The 17,647-nt window shown below is 37.1% G+C and overlaps 1 protein-coding gene across 2 annotated transcripts in view; it reads right to left on the reverse strand.

Moving 5' to 3' along the window:
- Positions 1 to 17,647, reverse strand: part of LOC101172318 (solute carrier family 12 member 4) — a 40,219-nt gene that overhangs the window by 7,550 nt on the left and 15,022 nt on the right. The window contains exons 1-13 of one of the 2 annotated variants that reach the window (XM_023953636.1): positions 7,618 to 7,713; positions 6,764 to 6,861; positions 6,539 to 6,670; positions 6,079 to 6,225; positions 5,764 to 5,818; positions 5,411 to 5,541; positions 2,738 to 2,979; positions 2,140 to 2,354; positions 1,416 to 1,580; positions 1,087 to 1,185; positions 922 to 979; positions 656 to 830; positions 68 to 186 (exon numbers count right to left, since the gene is read on the reverse strand). In XM_023953636.1, the coding sequence (XP_023809404.1) occupies positions 68 to 186; positions 656 to 830; positions 922 to 979; positions 1,087 to 1,185; positions 1,416 to 1,580; positions 2,140 to 2,354; positions 2,738 to 2,979; positions 5,411 to 5,541; positions 5,764 to 5,818; positions 6,079 to 6,225; positions 6,539 to 6,670; positions 6,764 to 6,861; positions 7,618 to 7,663 (1,682 nt within the window). In that variant the 5' untranslated portion in view covers positions 7,664 to 7,713. Of the gene's footprint in view, positions 1 to 67; positions 187 to 655; positions 831 to 921; positions 980 to 1,086; positions 1,186 to 1,415; positions 1,581 to 2,139; positions 2,355 to 2,737; positions 2,980 to 5,410; positions 5,542 to 5,763; positions 5,819 to 6,078; positions 6,226 to 6,538; positions 6,671 to 6,763; positions 6,862 to 7,617; positions 7,714 to 17,647 lie in introns of those variants that run through there. The other variant, XM_004067309.4, reaches the window with a different exon arrangement.

Below are 17,647 nucleotides of genomic sequence, written 5' to 3' on the forward strand. Positions count from 1 at the left end.
CAGGGGGTTATCCAAGACACATAATAATGTTGATATATCTTTCCTGAGGAATGTGAAATAAGCTTACATGGAAAGGATCGGAGCTACCATGTCCAAAGATGCTATAAGTATTCCCAGCTCAGCTATGAGACCAGTCAGCAGCAATGCCCATGTTGGTTCTCCATTGGACTTTCCATGACCAACGACCTATCACACAAAAAAAAAGAAATCAATATTTTAATAAATCTCAAAAGGTGTCATTATAGTGCCGAGAATGTGTATTATACATGATGAAGCACTCTTTTGTATAAGTTGAAGTATTTTCCTAATCCTTCAGTAAAAACACTTTAAGAGGACTCAATCTTCTTTAATCCAATACAACAAATCAAAATACTTTTTTTGGGTCTTTAGTTCTCAGTGTTCTAAAATTATAAAATTTGCTTATAAGGAGACAAAGATTATATGTATTAAGTTGTGCATGCTTAAGAGATTACGCTTTCAGTGATTTCCCTTTCTTGTACATTAAGTAAAGCCAAATAAACCTGGCATGACAAATAATGAGTAAATTGTTCATCGTTTGGCAACCATCCAAGGTTTCTGGTGCACGTACGAAAGCATTCAGATAGTCTATAATTATTTTTTGTAAGAGGAAGATTTCAGGTCGGGTGTTGCTCACCCTAAGAAATGGAATGATGTTGTCTTTGGCAATAGCCTGTAAAAGTCTTGGGGCACCAGTGAGGGATTGCAGGCCTGCTCCAATAGTGGAGAAGAAGGATCCAATGACAATCACCCAGGGAGATGGCCAGGAGAGTGTCCCCACAACAAGGTTCTTTTTGACAGCGTCTCCAAATCTGTAAGTAATAGTGACTGAGTGAATCTGAACTTGGATTATCTTCTCCACCCATTATTTGCTATAAAAAAATGTGTCACACATCAACTTACTTGTCCCTCAGGACAACTCCTTCAATGCAGGAACCAAACAGAACCACAGAACTTAAATCTAAACACAATAGTTTAGGGATTTTCAGATAGCACAAATGGGGTACTTAGATTGTAAATTCATATTAATCTCATAAGTAAAAGCATATTTGCTGATAGAGAGGATACAAACAATTGTAGTAGTTGTTATAGCTAATATAGTTCCAACAGGAATGGACTTCTGAGCATCTCTGAGATCACCAGATCTGTTCGAGCCTGCCATGATACCTGCAGAAACAAGGAAGCATGCCAATCAAACGCATGCGTCAATGAGAGGGAGAGAAAAAAAGAGACACAATGCCTCCTAGTGGCTGTGGTGAATAACTCTTTTTCCAACACTTATTACACCCAACTTAAAGCACTGATGTGCTTTTACAGAATGTGAAAATCACAAAATACAATTACCCCCCCCCCCCCCCACACACACACACAGTATTTTAAAGGTGAAGTTGCATTACCTGTGGCAGATGGAAAGAAGATTCCCACCAGAAGAGTGAAGGATGTGGTGATGTCCACCGAAACATAATTGACAAAGTTCTCAATGGAACTGTGTGCATCCACTGACTGAAGGCCCGCCTTCTCCAAAATCTCCCCTTTTTGTAGGTAGTTGCCCCACATGTTATCTATAATGCAAAACAAATATTAAAACAGGTAACGTTTTAATTTGGGGGGGAAAAAAATTATTTTTTTTCCAAAATAAAAAAAAACACTTTTTTTTATTAGGAAATGCAGTTTCTCATTGATATTTTTCTTTTCTTTATTCTAACTGTTTAAATCAGCAAGCTTTATATTCAGATCTGAAGACGGAATACAGCATGTTATCAACCGAGAGGATTCCTTTCCTGACACAAATGAAAGTTATGAATATTTTCCAACATGTCTCTTCTTGAATGATCTAAATAGGTACATCTTTAAAAAATGGAGAAATTTCAAAAGGTCAGGTAGTTAATCAATGTCGTCAAAAACATGAAAATATTAGATTAGCAGTAATGCACTTTGTATGAAACAGACAAACAGTAAATTCATAATTGTGTTCAAGTTCATTTACTAAATCCTTACAAAACCCCATTTGAGAGATTGCATTACAAATAACTTGAAATGTTGCCTTTATGGTAAGAAAAAGTGTAATTTTACCAAACAACATACGCAATCTCCATTGTTTAGAATCTTGGACATCCTTACCACTGATAATTCCACTTGCTAGTCCAGGAATGCCCTGAATCTCTGTCACATTGTTGTGGAGAAAGTAGTCATCACAATGAGTGCTGCTCATGTTCCCTGGCAGGCAGAATCTGTTCCACAGCTGGCTGAGCTCTGTAATGTTCCCGCTCATTACAGTTTTAGCACACACATCGAAGCCATCAAGCTTCAGAGTCCTGTTACCCAACATGCAGATCCTGCGGAAATAATGGCCAAGTTATTACTGTCTCAGTTACCATTAGCACTTCCATTAACGTCATCATAATCATAATGATACAGCTCTTATTTATTACCGTGGCCTATATTTATTTTTAAGTTGTTTCCTCAAATTGTCACTGACTGTCTCAGAATGATTTACAGCTTAAAAACAAGTTGAAATCGTCCCGAAGGCTGCTAATTAGTTGCAGATGGGAAATAGAATTAAAAGAGCGTGGCCTAAGAAACATAAAAGGAAAAACAATAACATGGAACAGTGTGAAAGGGGCTAAAAAACCAAATCATCATAAATCACATGACATGATTGTGCCGACATATGTTTTATAATTTTTTTTAAATTAACTGTTTATTTATAGCTACTTACGGAAAATCTGGTGGGTGAGTGACGGATTTAATTGCGCCAGCGTAGATGGAGACAATAGAGATAATGACACAGGCCAGAAAAAGAGAAGCCAGCTTGTTGACATATTTGACTCCCACAAAAACTACAACAGCCATCAGGCTGAGGCACAGGGAGCCGTAGACCCGCATGTTGTTCAGCAGGGCGCTGTCACTGCGGAGGGGATCTGTAGCATGAAATATGGCTGCCTGAGGGACCAGATATTTCTAAAAGGAAGATAATCACAGCAAGTAGGTTAATGCATTTCCACTCCATTTACAAACTCACATCACAATAGATGAAAGACAGCATAAAACAGATGCATGTGCATCTCATGATATTATTAATTACCATTATTCAAACATCTATTTAAAAAATATATTGCTGGGTACATTGTAGCTAAATGGAAGGTAAACTAATGGGGGCAGTAGAACTTCCCCTGGACATAGGGTGGGGCCTGATCAGCCTCAGTCAGGTTGTCTTGAGGGTTTTAGGACTCAAAACACCAAGTGACTCCAGGAAACAACTCTGATGATGTGGCCAAGATAGTTCAAACTGAGCGCTACCATGGGAGGCTGTAGGTTTGTATCCCATCAATGGATTTGGAAGGTATTCAAATTCAAGCCACAAAGGGATTTATAAATTAGCACCAGGCTGTTCCAGTAGTTCAGCCTACAGAAGATAAAGGCATGCATTTGCTTCTTCAAATCGTTTCTGAACATCTGGAGATTTGAGTCTTGCAATTTGATTAAAATAGTAAAAAACCTGATTTAGTTGTGGCCTTAATATAAACACTGAATCACTAATAGGCCTTAGTCTGTCATGAAAATTAAAAATGGCCCTGTAACTGTTAAACAAGAAAGGATGCAGGCTGTTTTTCTTCACAAGGGTTTAACAATTGCAGTTTTAAGTGACGGTTCAAAAAATCAATTTCAGACTGTTGAGGAAATTGCTTTGCAAAGTGTCCAAATAGCAGGATGAAGTGTTTATTCAGAATAGCATGCCCTCAAGTGTTTTAGCACTGATTTGAGTCAATTCTCAACCTTTCAACCTGCCAGGCTGTCACTAAAGCCTGGTTACCTTATTGGTGATGGATTGCTGTATTGCTGTTCCCATTAATTGCATATTTCTGTTGAAAAGGGATGCAAGCTCATTGAACTTGCTTTGAGATACGAAATAAGCAGCTAATTTAGTAATAGCTGTCGTTCAACAGAAGCAAACAAAACACTAGAAGAATTTATGTTGCTCCAGATAAGATCCACAAAAAAGGCTTTCCCAGTCTTTTTCGGCTCTGATTTCTAACTGCAAAGATCGTCTTTCTACTCATTCGATTAATGAGACATTCCTTTTGCGATACTCCAGACAGAACGTTGGCATTAAACAAACAAACCCTAATTTGTTTAGGCACACTCCATCTGGCTTCTGTCCCAGTAAAGGTAAAAAGTACTAAAAAGGGGCAGCGTTAGAGTATTGCGTTCCACTGAAAGCCATCTACTTTAGAGCCCACAACCTGTGGAAACCACAGGATCACTGATAAACACCTCAGTGTTCAGTGAGCAAAGGGGCTCCAGAAGATCAGTAGTTTGAGGACGCTCTCTGTCAAACTTTCCTTTGCCAAACTTCCACTGCTGTACACGTCCATACCCAGCAGTTGACGAGGATCTCTGCTTTGAGCATAAAGCAGGCCAGCCGGTAGCTTTCAAAATGTCAGGATATGGGGCTCCAGTCATTCCTTCAGCTTTGACCAAGAGCTTTCCAAGGTGCACACACTTACTTGTGGCATGAAACCCTCTTGTCTCCTCTTAGTAACTCATGCATTTGTTAAGGGGGAGAGTCTGTGTCCTCACATTGGTTGCCGGGCAGGGGGCTGTCATTCGGACACAGTCCCTTATGCTTCCCAATTTCCCTCAAATCAATCAATTTTTGATTCCAGAGTCGTGACCTTCTAGGGAGGTCAACTGGAAAAAAGTGAGACATTGTGCTGAGAAAGAAAGTCAGACGATCTCTAGAAAGTTTTTCTTTTAAAGATTAGGAGAAAAAAATAATTAAACAGAGATCCACAACTCTTTGAGTAAATATTTTAGTCCATCTGCAATTGGATAGGAAAAAGTGAAAGACAAAAGCAGTAACAGGATGAGAAGCAAGCAGAGATTCTTCTGCACTCTTCAGAAGCTAGATTAAGGAAATAGCAACATGCATAGACAAGTCAGAATTTCTTTCTTTTTTTTCCCAAGAAACTGGAACATTCTCCCAGTGTCCTGTATGTTTTTCATAGATAGAAGTTGAGAATTGTTCATGATTTTATTTTAAGTAGGCAGCACTGCATTGCCTATTTTGATTAGAAGGCCACTCCAATTCCCTGATTCTTTTGCAACTGTGCTATTCATAAAGGTATTGGCCATCAACCCTTTTTCTCTTCTAACAATTTCTATAATTCATTCACATGATAGTTTTTCCCTGACTTCATTGAAGCAAAAATATTTTTCAGAGAATATATTTTCTGTTTAGGGGTTTGACACTGTAATCCCTTTGCAAAAACACATTTTATACTTTCATTGAAATCCCAATAGAACTGTTTATTTCGCACACAACATTGAAATTGACACAAACGTAAGAAAAGGCAAAAAAATCATAAAAATATAAACAAAGAAGACTTACCAAAAAAATTTCAATGGCTCCCAATATGTACATGGCAGAAGCAAAAGTAGTGCCCAAGTAAAAGCAGAGCCCTACGGCTCCTCCAAACTCAGGGCCAAGAGAGCGGGAGATCATGAAGTACGCCCCTCCAGCTATAAAACACCAAACGGATTTTACCATATGTAGTGAAAACGGTTGGCTACAGAAAGAAGACCTTGCAAAATTAGATCTTTCTTCTATACGTTGTTGTGGTCAGAGTTTTAAAAACTAATTTAAACCAGTGATGCTTTTTAGGCTTTGTGCAAAAATAAGAATATATTACAGCAGAGATGCAAGATCAGTTCAGAGAAAATAAAATGACATCTAAATATTACCTGGAACGACACCATTTGTAGCAATCGCACTCATCGATATGGCTGTCAGCATGGTCTGTCAAAGAAAAGAGAAAACATATTAAACCTGAGGAGAAATCTGTGAACACATCTAACATGACGACCTGGGAGTGAAAAGATGATGTTTACTCATCACGGAAATGACAACTGAAAAAGCTCACATCTCACATCTGCTCACATCTATAATATAATTGTACGTGTTTAGCATATGTAGCTTCAAAGTAGGTTTTGTTCAAAAGGAAACGGCTTGCAGTATTGCTGTGTGCGTGTCTGTGCAGCATGTGTGGGCATACTAACACATGAACAGCACATGATCACGATCAGGAGGGACTGGATGATTCCAGCCATTCCCACAATCCATGTCAGACGGAGGAACAGAATGACACCAAAGATGTTCTGTAGGCATGGCAGGTAGACTCCCATCAGGGTGCCCATGTTGGGGGACTGACAGAGAGAGGAAATGACAAAGAGTGGTCTATTTGGCATGACATTTCAGGAAACAAGTGCAGAGATCATTAGTATTGATTGATGTACTTTGTAAAGGTCATTCAATTGTTATCAGCACTTTGTGTGTTTCAAGGTTCTGCATGGGCACGGTCTAACAGCAGAGTTTCCGAAGTCATAAACAATCCGTCAACGAGCCTTAATAACTTGGATGAGGAGGCAGGACCAGAGCCAACACTGAAGTATAATATTTCCAAATCTCAAATGACTGAGTGTACATATTATGAAAACTGCGAGCTCCCCCTCTGCTGACCTTGGGCGTCTTCTGCCGTGAGGCATCGGCGCTCTCCTCTTCTTCGTGTTCTTTGGCCCCCTGCGTTATACTGGTATAGTTGACCAATCGGCTGAGTAGGGAGGACACTTTAGGACGGATGTCCAACTCCTCCTAAAATGAAAGTCAGGAGGATGTAACGTCCAGGTGGATTAGGTGTCATGTCAATCAGAAATTTCTGAAAATGGAAAAAAAAGAAAAACAGACCTCGAACAAAGCCAGGTTCCTGTCATAGTAGTCATTTCTTTTTCCTGCAGCATCAGCACTGCTGAGAAATGGACTGTCTTCTTTATGATTGCCATGTCCTATTTTATGGAAAAGAAACATACAGTTATTAATGGAAATTATTTTAAAATATTTACTATTTATAAAAATATGAGAACATGATTTTGTACAAAGAGTTTCATTTACGTTTTTCCAGTAAAAGGGTTTGTTCCTTTTAAACGTATTTGTTAAAACTTGAATCAGATTATTTTGTTTAACAGAAACATTTTAAACAGAACACTATAGAAAAAGTGTGGAATGTAAATGAACATTATAATAAAGGGCTGCTCATTCCCTGCTCTGGCCTGAGTATTTCAAGACAGAAAAACAAATTCCACTGTTTACAACGCCTCCTTTCCAGCTTTTAAATGTCACAATTATAATTGAAAGATTTTAACAGTTCCCACATTGCAGAAAAATCCAGTGATATACCAAACAAAGGCCAAATGCAGCACAGAATGACAAAGCCAAGTTGAGGTGATAAACAGGCATGCAATTCGATTTCACTCTCATTTATTTCCGCTTTTGAGGAAAGAATCAAACAGAGATTAGCACAGCTCCCAGGGCAATTATTGTACTCAAACTTTATCACACACTCACATTCGCAAGCAGGCAAACATCTCATTACCAAGAAATTACCTAACCTCGAGTTATTAGAGCATGTGAACTTCAACAGCCGCATTCTCAAATCTAAATTAATCTCGCAACAAGAAGCCAGACAATTTACCAAGTGAGCATGAAATAAAACAATAACTCTCCACTGCACTGAATGACCTTGACTGTAGTTTTCTGCTCACCTGTGTTCTGTGTCTCACTGCTGCTAATAATGCTGTAGGGAAGCATGGTTACGAGCTGTGCAGAGTCTGCAGGAGAGTGTTCTGTGCTCCAGTCAGGGGAATTGTCAATTACAATCCAGGACACCCAGTCACCCGGGGTGAGCACTCATTCAGGGGTCCGATCTAACACATGGTGCACAGAGAGGGGGCAGTGATGTAGTGGATAGGAGTAAGCTGTTGTTATCCACTCTCACTCAGGTAAATGCCCGTTTATCCATACATTGAGCAATAAAATGGGCATTCATTATAAAATGGAACAGATGCATTTTTTTTTTGTTTTCTTTGTTTTGAGAGAAAGGAGTGGTTTTTCTATAGCTGCACATATATGTGGGTCACAAATGCCTAACTAATAATAGGTTGCAATTTTAATAAAAAATTAAGATGTTTTTCATCCATAGTAAAGAAGCATTTTAAAAACTAAAAGTATATAAAAATGTAATATAACTATTAAAAATGATAAAATCTTAAAAAATATGGAATATGAAAAGTGTTATTCATTCTGACTTTGTTTAGGTTTTTTTTCTCCTGTATTTTCTTAATGTACAAGAAAATTGAAGTGAATTTAATCTTTCTTTAAGGCCCACATTTACAATATAACTGTCATTTTAATCTGTTTCCTACATTTTAGCAGACCACAATGACATTGACTTTGTATTTAAAATCTAAGAAAGGGAAAAATGTTTTTAATCAATTTTTAAAATCTATAACTATTTAAAAGTAAAAGTACATTTAGGACCCATCTATCTCACTGCAAACACCAAGAACAGCATCACCACACTGCCCTCTAGTGCTACTTTCATGTGATAACAAAAATTCATCCATCTTTACCCGACTTGGGTCACATCTGATCCAGCTGCCATTTGTAAGGTATGGATCAACAGCTATATACATAACTCAAACTTATCTCTGCTATCATTGGCCAAAGCAGGCTAAACCCTGGATAAGGGACAGCTAAAGTGATGTGATGTGTCAATGCAGAGAGGCACTTATTTCTTTTACGGAAAGGAAACCACATGACAAAAATGCTTTAACATGATGCAATAAAAAGTTTAACCCTTGTGCTAGCCTAGGCACTTTAACATTGGGAGTTGGGTCATCTAGACCCACTAGACAGCGCGCTGAACCCTTTTTCTTCAATGATTTGTGATCTTCACTGGTGTCCATGGATTACATGAAATCTTTCCACATTTATCTGCCTTTATCATGGTAGGGAGAACACGTCAATGCAAGGGTGGGGTCATCTAAGATAGCACAAGGGTTACAGCTTTCCTGATGAGGGCTTCTGTTCATTCAATGCTGCCCTGCAAAGCCATGCTGCACAGCACATGACATCTCTGCTGATTTAACCAAGGGCTAAGAAGACAGCAGGGGTGTGCTGTTAATGACCTCACATTAAATGTGGAATTGGACAGATTAAAGCTTAATTGGCAGGTTGTGAAGGCAGATAGGAGTCATGCTGCGTACACACAACAGCAGGTTTTACAGGAGCGTGCAGTGACAAGTCACCTGAGCCCCCGCAAAAAGGGCTAACTGCCATTTCTACAGGATCAAGCAGGGAAAGATTTGCGTGCCAAACCATTTTTTTAACCTTTAGATTTTTTTTACAGGAGTGTTTTCAATAATCTGCTGAGTTTAATTTAAAAAGTGTTTTTCTATTGAAACAATCTCAGAATTTAGGTCGTATAAAACATCTCTTGATGTTGGCTTATTTAAATAGAACCATTCAAGCCCTTCATTCATTCATCTCCTAAACATGTTTTGTCCCTTTCGAGGTCACGGTGCTGCTGGAGTCCATCCCGGCCACTTGAAGGCGAAGGCAGGGGACATTCTGGACAGGTCGCCAGTCTGTTGCAGGGCCACAAATCCCACACCCATGTACGATCACATTCACAGAGTAAACAATTAACCTATGGAGTACGTTTTTGGATGGTGGGGGGAGGCCGGTGTCACACGCATGCACGGGGAGAACATGCAGACTCCACATGGTTTCCCTGTTGGTGTTCTGTTCTGGGTCCTGACTTGAGACAGGGGCCTTCTTGCTGTGAGGCAAGGGCGCTAACCACTGTGCCACTCTGCAGCCCCCACAATTCAAGCCATTTGAAACTAAATTATAGCTTTTTATATGAAGCAGATACAAACATAGGAGCATTTCCGACTGACATAACTGTTGTAAAGTGATGTCAAAATGATAAAGCCTTTGGTAGTAGTTGCTAGAATCTTCTTTTCTTCAAATTGTCTATACACTTAAAATATGAGAGAAATGCAACATTTAAAACAGATTATAAAACAATATCATTGTTGGTTAGCCTCTTAAGATTACAACATAAATCCTCTTTGCTAAACTGCCTGTTTAAGAAACATTTAGGACTTAATCTGGGAGGCAAAGACGTCAAAGTTCACTGCCCTGTGTGATGAGGATTTAATACTAATTACATTATTTGTGATTGTATATGACTGTTTTAGAACACTGATGTGGTAACTGGAACCAGCCACACTTGTGGGGTGTGTAAAGATAACAATTAAAGATAGATTAAGGTTAGGCTAAAACTTTCCATTATTTGCTACTTTATTACTATTAGAGGGGTTTTAGTGTCAACGTGACCCCTGGATCATTTGCCCCAGGTAGAGATTCCAAAATTAATTTAAGGCAAACTGTGATTCTAAATACAAATACAATCCATGTAAAAGAAGGAATCAAAAAATGGACCTGTAACTTCTTTGTTTAGTGGTCTGAACTATGCTAGAAATTGTAGATGCCATATTTATTTAATTCTGACAGTTTTGCCACTTTTGGGAAATGAAGCATCAAACAAGGTGGCTCACTTTCAGCCAGCCACTAGACAGTTGTACATGGGCTCAGCAGGCTCTTTAACAGGCTCTCACACATGTCTGTGCTCTGGAACCAATCTGTACAGAAAGGAGTTATTTTAGCGAGTGAGACGCACAGAACTTGGTTAGCCTGTGGGAGCTTGGAGACGCGTCACTCGTACAGGCAAGCCCAACGAAGACAGAACAGATGCAAGGTTAAAAACAAGCTTGAGCAAAGACACGGCGAAAAAGATTAAAGCAAACCAACCACAAACACCAACAAAAAATAACCTTATCGCACTGGTTCTGAAACCCTGGATCAACTCTTTATCTACGTCTTAGCTAAGAATATTCCCCTGCTGGTTTTATACATTGATGCCATCAACAACTGTATATGATATTTCATCTTAGGTCAAGGTTTCTCAACAAGAAATAAGTAGAACATATGTTATCAAAGCACAAAGCCAACCAAATTCCTAAAATGACACACATTCAGATAACAATTTTAGATTTTTATTTCTTTTCTTGGATCCCTTGCATTCCTTTCTCAGGCATGGCCTGTGGCTAATTAACCATTTATCGTCCACATTGGCCACAGTGCTTGTTTTTCATGCAGAGTAAAATCTGTACAGAGCGGAGGAACATTCACCTGCTGGGTTGTACACCAACCATATTATCCCTGATGTGTGCTAATGATAGAAAAAGGGGGGCAGCACAGTCTGATTTTTTTAGGGGGTTAAGAAGTGTGAAGAGGTGAGTGTGCCGTTTGCTACAAACCCAAGAACATCCAGTGAAACCAAGGTCTGAAGCCACTGCAGCTTTGTCCGTCAAACCAAAATTGTCGCTCTGCAGTAGCTCTAAAAACTGTAAATAAGCCTCCGAAGGACATACTCTCTTTAACATGAGAGCACAAAACGTTTAATTAATTGTAATTTAAGCCAATTTGTTTCTAAAAAGCCAGTCAAAAAAATCGTAGTCTTTGTCCTGCTTTGTGTTAAAAATCTAGATTTATTTATTTATGTATTTGTGGTAAACGTCACCGTTTATGAAATATATTTAACCTTTACAGTAGGCTACTTGTTAGCTTATAATTTTACAGTCTCAGAATAAGAAAGAATAACGGTATTGAGATGGTATTTTTCACATTCTACTGATATTTTAAAACCTATCGAATGATGTTCTGATGTGTCCTTAACCTCTGCTCTCCCTCTATCTGCATGGAATCAGACTGAAAAGTGAATTTATAGGTTATTTATTATTCACAAGTGCAATACTATATCACTGAATGGTCGCCAGCACAGTCTATTATTATCCTTCAGTGACACTGGATGTACATATTTTAGGTTTAATTTTATATTTCTTTCTAATTCTGACTTTTATATATTATTTTAAAAACATTGGAATCATTATGATTTCATTGTGCATAAAATGAAGGTTTGTATTTTTATGAATGTTAAGATGAAAGGATAATTGAATAAATTAAGAAAAGAAAGAATATGTATATGAGAAATATACAAACTTACAATTTCTTGTTCAATATAACCAAGTTTTTATGTAAGTATAAAAAGTAAATAAAGCTTACAACACAATTTGTTTGACATTTTTTTTAGAATGAACATCTGCATGAAAGTAATAAATGACTGTTTGCAAAAGACATTGGATTGAAGGCTTAATGTATTTCTTATGACTCTGTTGTTTTAATGCAAATGTATTTAAACTCATCCATTGATTTAGTCGCTTTTTTCCGATTCGATTCTGCTGGAGCTCAACTCTGGACAAAGACTTTGATGGACTGACTTTTACACCCATACACCCTTACATGTGCTTTAGATGTCACTATAGGACTTCCAAAACACGAGTCATGTGCTTTAGAGCTGTGGGAAGATATTTGAGATCCCAGAGAAGCATTTAATGCTGGAACTATTTTCAGAGTGTGACAGCATGAAAAATTAGCCATAAAATAGAAATCTTCAGAAATTCAAGATATTCATAATATTTGAACTAATATACTTGTCTAATTTATTTTAAAATGCAAGAATTTACAGGTAAAGGGCTAAACTTAGTTGTAAAAGTTTAGCTTTTTGCAAACAAATTTCACAAGAAAAAAGTGGTAAATAAAAATCCTCCCAGGATGAGAATGCTCTTCCAGAGGTACAGCACTGCAGTGACCACAGGTTTGTGTTGCTTTGCTTGGACAGAGCGAAATTCACAGCCTCGAACAGGCAAAGCCCTGTCTGACTCCCCATGCAGCACACGTCACACCATCATCAGGATGTGTACCATGCAGCCAAGCCCACCACTCCCATTAAGATGTCATGAAGCTACAGCAGCTACTTATGGATGTTACAATCCCCTCTTCTCAATGTGTTCTCTATCATACAATATGACTCATAAATGGGATTTATAGACGAGTTTATTTGTGAATTTTATAAGTTAACTTAGCGTTACTGACACTCAAGCAAAAGACAAAACACAAGACATATTTTTGTAAAACAGTAAGTCAACATATCATCTCATTAACCAAAAGAATATTATTACTTCTCAAATGACTTTTTTGTCCCTTCACTTTACTACGTCTTTTTAGGCAGATTACAAAGCGTTTTAACGTTAAAAGAGAAAAAGCTGTGAATTCATGTAAATAAGTTTAGTTTATGATGTTCATCTTTTTTTTTTTCTTGAATTAATTCCACATTACAAAAAACTGAATTTAAGAAAATAAAAAGATTTTTTTAAGAAAAAATATTATGAATTTCTACCTTGCAAGGAAACAATATTATTATCAAGGAGCTTTTGCTGTTGCAAAATAATATTACCGGTATTTTGAGAAAACATGTCTTAGGGACCAGTACCACTCTGATGATCTTTTGAGCTTTTCTAAAAGTGTTCCCAGAAGTCTTCTAATTGGTTGAATGCTATAAAGCATTCAACCCTTTGTTTTCCTGTTTCTCTTTATTTATTGGTTGAATGCTGTAAAGCATTCAACCCTTTGTTTTCCTCTTCTGCTATCTTCCGCCGTTTTTCGGCTCTTAACTCCTTCTACAATTTTTAACCGATTGTAACCATTCAACTTTTAAAATGTTCAGCTCTTTCAGCTCATTCCTGCTATGACTTTTGGTTTTTCAAATCCTTTTACTTTTTAAGATATTCCAGGTTTTCCGGGAATTTTTTTCTCCATTGAAATACATGGAGAATTTTTCGTTCAGAAGTTCACAGTTAAACTCCTTCTACAATTTTTCACCTATTTTAACCGTTTGACTATGAAAATGTTCAGCTCTTTCATCTTATTCTAGCTATGACATTTTGGTCCTTCAAATCCCTGAACTTTTCCATTTATTCCCGGATATTCCTGGATTTTCCAATCTTTTTGCTCCATTGGCCACACCTTTGCTTCTTTAAACAATTGTAACTTTAACATTCTTTTGGCTAGAGACACCGTTCAAATATTGAAATGTTCACAAGGTTTTGGACTTCAACATAAGGCTCAAAATTATTATGGGATGGCAACACCACCTACAGTTTGGCGGCCATTTTGTGCCAAAATGTGAGGCAATTTTAAACTTCTTCAAACTTTCACCTATTTTTACCATTCTACTATTACAATGTTCAACCCTTTCATCTTATTCCTTTCAGCTATGACTTTTTGTCCTTCAAATCTTTGAACTTTTCCAGATATTCCCGGATATTCCCAGATTTTCCAATGTTTTTGCTCCATTGGCCACACCTTTGCTTCTTTAAACAATTGTAACTTTAACATTCTTTTGGCTAGAGACACCGTTCAAATATTGAAATGTTCACAAGGTTTTGGACTTCAACATAAAGTTCAAAATTATTATGGGATGGCAACACCACCTACAGTTTGGCGGCCATTTTGTGCCAAAATGTGAGGCAATTTTAAACTTCTTCAAACTTTCACGTATTTTAATCCTTCTACTATTACAATGTTCAACCCTTTCAGCTTATTCCTTTCAGCTATGACTTTTAGTCTTTCAAATCTTTGAATTTTTCAAGATATTCCAAGATTTTCCAGGATTTTCCAAGATTTTTGCTTCATTTAAATACATGGAGAATCCTTGAAAACCTTTGTTGCTTTCAAGCATTATAACTTTAACAAGCTTTCAGCTAGAGGCACCGTTCAAACATTGAAATGCTCACAAGGCTTTGGACTTCAACATACGTTTTGAAATTATTATGGGATGGCAACACAACCTACTGTTTGGTGGCCATTTTTTGACAAAATCTGAAGCAAATGTTGCAATAAACTTCATCCATGGCTGGAACTGAACATATTGAAATTCACTGGATCTGGACATATAAGGAATGTGGGCGTGGTTAGCAAACAAAGCTCGTTGCTAAGGACGTCCAAAAGTTTACTTTTTCCGATTCATCTGAAACCGACGTTGATTTGTTCCTCATCTCCAGGCGACCCAAACATAAAATGGTTGCTATGGAGATAAAATCAATAGAAAAGCCGCCATTTTGAAAAAAGTGGATTTTCTGTCAACTTAGAACATGTAGCTTTTACCAACATGACACTCTTAAACAATGTGATTTTTTGAGTCAGTTGATGATGCTGATGCTAGCACTTTTAGCCATTTTAGCATCATCTTCAAATTTTCAACCGTACATCCATTTTTTCAACAATTTCAACTTTCATGCTTAACTCCGTCTACAAATTTTGATCCGTTTTGGTCATTCTACTTTTACAATGTTCACCTTTGACTTTTGGCCCTTAAGTTTTCAAAATATTCCAGGATTTTCCAGGACATTTCAGGCATTTTTTCAACAATTTTAGCTTTAATGCTTAACTCCTTCTACAATGTTTGACCTATTTTAGACATTCTACTTTTACAATGTTCAGCTTTTTCATAATATTTCTACTTTCATTCAGAAATACAGCATTCAACCCTGCATTTTCTTCTGGAAATGCAGCTCCTTCTAGTTGGTTGAATGCTGTAAAGCATTCAACCCTTTGTTTTCCTGTTTCTCTTTATTTATTATTATCGTATCTTATAGTATCTTCCGCCGTTTTTTGGCGTTTAACTACTTCTACAATTTTCAACCGTTTGTAACCATTCAACTTTTAAAATGTTCAGCTCTTTTACCTTTTTTCTGCTATGACTTTTGGTTTTTCAAATCCTTTTACTTTTTAAGATATTCCAGTTTTTCCGGGAATTTTTGCTCCATTGTAATACATGGAGAATTTTTCGTTCAGAAGTTCACAGTTAAACTCCTTCTACAATTTTTCACCTATTTTAACCGTTCGACTATGAAAATGTTCAGCTCTTTCATCTTATTCTAGCTATGACATTTTGGTCCTTCAAATCTTTGAACTTTTCCAGATATTCCCGGATATTCCCAGATTTTCCAATGTTTTTGCTCCATTGGCCACACCTTTGCTTCTTTAAACAATTGTAACTTTAACATTCTTTTGGCTAGAGACACCGTTCAAATATTGAAATGTTCACAAGGTTTTGGACTTCAACATAAGGTTTAAAAATTATTATGGGATGGCAACACCACCTACAGTTTGGCGGCCATTTTGTGCCAAAATGTGAGGCAATTTTAAACTTCTTCAAACTTTCACCTATTTTTACCATTCTACTATTACAATGTTCAACCCTTTCATCTTATTCCTTTCAGCTATGACTTTTGGTCCTTCAAATCTTTGAACTTTTCCAGATATTCCCGGATATTCCCAGATTTTCCAATGTTTTTGCTCCATTGGCCACACCTTTGCTTCTTTAAACAATTGTAACTTTAACATTCTTTTGGCTAGAGACACCGTTCAAATATTGAAATGTTCACAAGGTTTTGGACTTCAACATAAAGTTCAAAATTATTATGGGATGGCAACACCACCTACAGTTTGGCGGCCATTTTGTGCCAAAATGTGAGGCAATTTTAAACTTCTTCAAACTTTCACGTATTTTAATCCTTCTACTATTACAATGTTCAACCCTTTCAGCTTATTCCTTTCAGCTACGACTTTTAGTCTTTAAAATCTTTGAACTTTTCAAGATATTCCAAGATTTTCCAGGATTTTCCAAGATTTTTGCTTCATTTAAATACATGGAGAATCCTTGAAAACCTTTGTTGCTTTCAAGCATTATAACTTTAACAAGCTTTCAGCTAGAGGCACCGTTCAAACATTGAAATGCTCACAAGGCTTTGGACTTCAACATACGTTTTGAAATTATTATGGGATGGCAACACAACCTACTGTTTGGTGGGCATTTTTTGACAAAATCTGAAGCAAATGTTGCAATAAACTTCATCCATGGCTGGAACTGAACATATTGAAATTCACTGGATCTGGACATATAAGGAATCTGGGCGTGGTTAGCAAACAAACTTCGTTGCTAAGGACGTCCAAAGGTTTACTTTTTCCGATTTGTCTGAAACTGACGTCGATTTGTTCGTCATCCCCAGGCGACCGAAACATAAAATGGTTGCTATGGAGATAAAATCAAAAGGAAAGCCGCCATTTTGGAAACAGTGGATTTTCTGTCAACTTAGAACATGTAGCTTTTAACAATATGATACTCTCAAACAAAGTGTTTTTTTGAGTCAGTTGATGATGCTGATTCCAATGCTAGCACTTTTAACCATTTTAGCAACATCTTCAAATTTTCAACAGTCCAGTCATTTTTGTATCAACTTAAGCTTTCATGCTTAACTCCTTCTACATTTTTTGACCTATTTTAGCCATTCTACTATTACAATGTTCAACTTTTTCAACTTTTTCCTGCTATGATTTTTTTTTAAATCTTTTAACTTTTAAAGATATTCCGGGATTTCCCAGGATTTTTGCTTCATTAAAATACATAGGAAATCTTTTTTTTAACTTCTTTCACAGTTTTTTACCTACTTTAACCATTCTACTTTTAAAATGTTGAGCTCTTTCAGCTCTGTTCAGCCATTTCTTCAGCAAATTCAGCTTTCATTCAGCATTATAGCATTCAACCCTGCATTTTCTTCTGGAAATGCAGCTCCTTCTAGTTATTATTATTGGTTGAATGCTGTAAAGCATTCAACCCTTTGTTTTCCTGTTTCTCTTTATTTATTGGTTGAATGCTGTAAAGCATTCAACCCTTTGTTTTCCTGTTTCTCTTTATTTATTATTCTTTACGCCTATCTTCCGCCGTTTTTCGCCGCTTAACTCCTTCTACAATTTTTAACCGAT

Source organism: Oryzias latipes, chromosome 3 (assembly GCF_002234675.1).
Source record: "Oryzias latipes chromosome 3, ASM223467v1".
NCBI lineage: Eukaryota > Metazoa > Chordata > Actinopteri > Beloniformes > Adrianichthyidae > Oryzias > Oryzias latipes.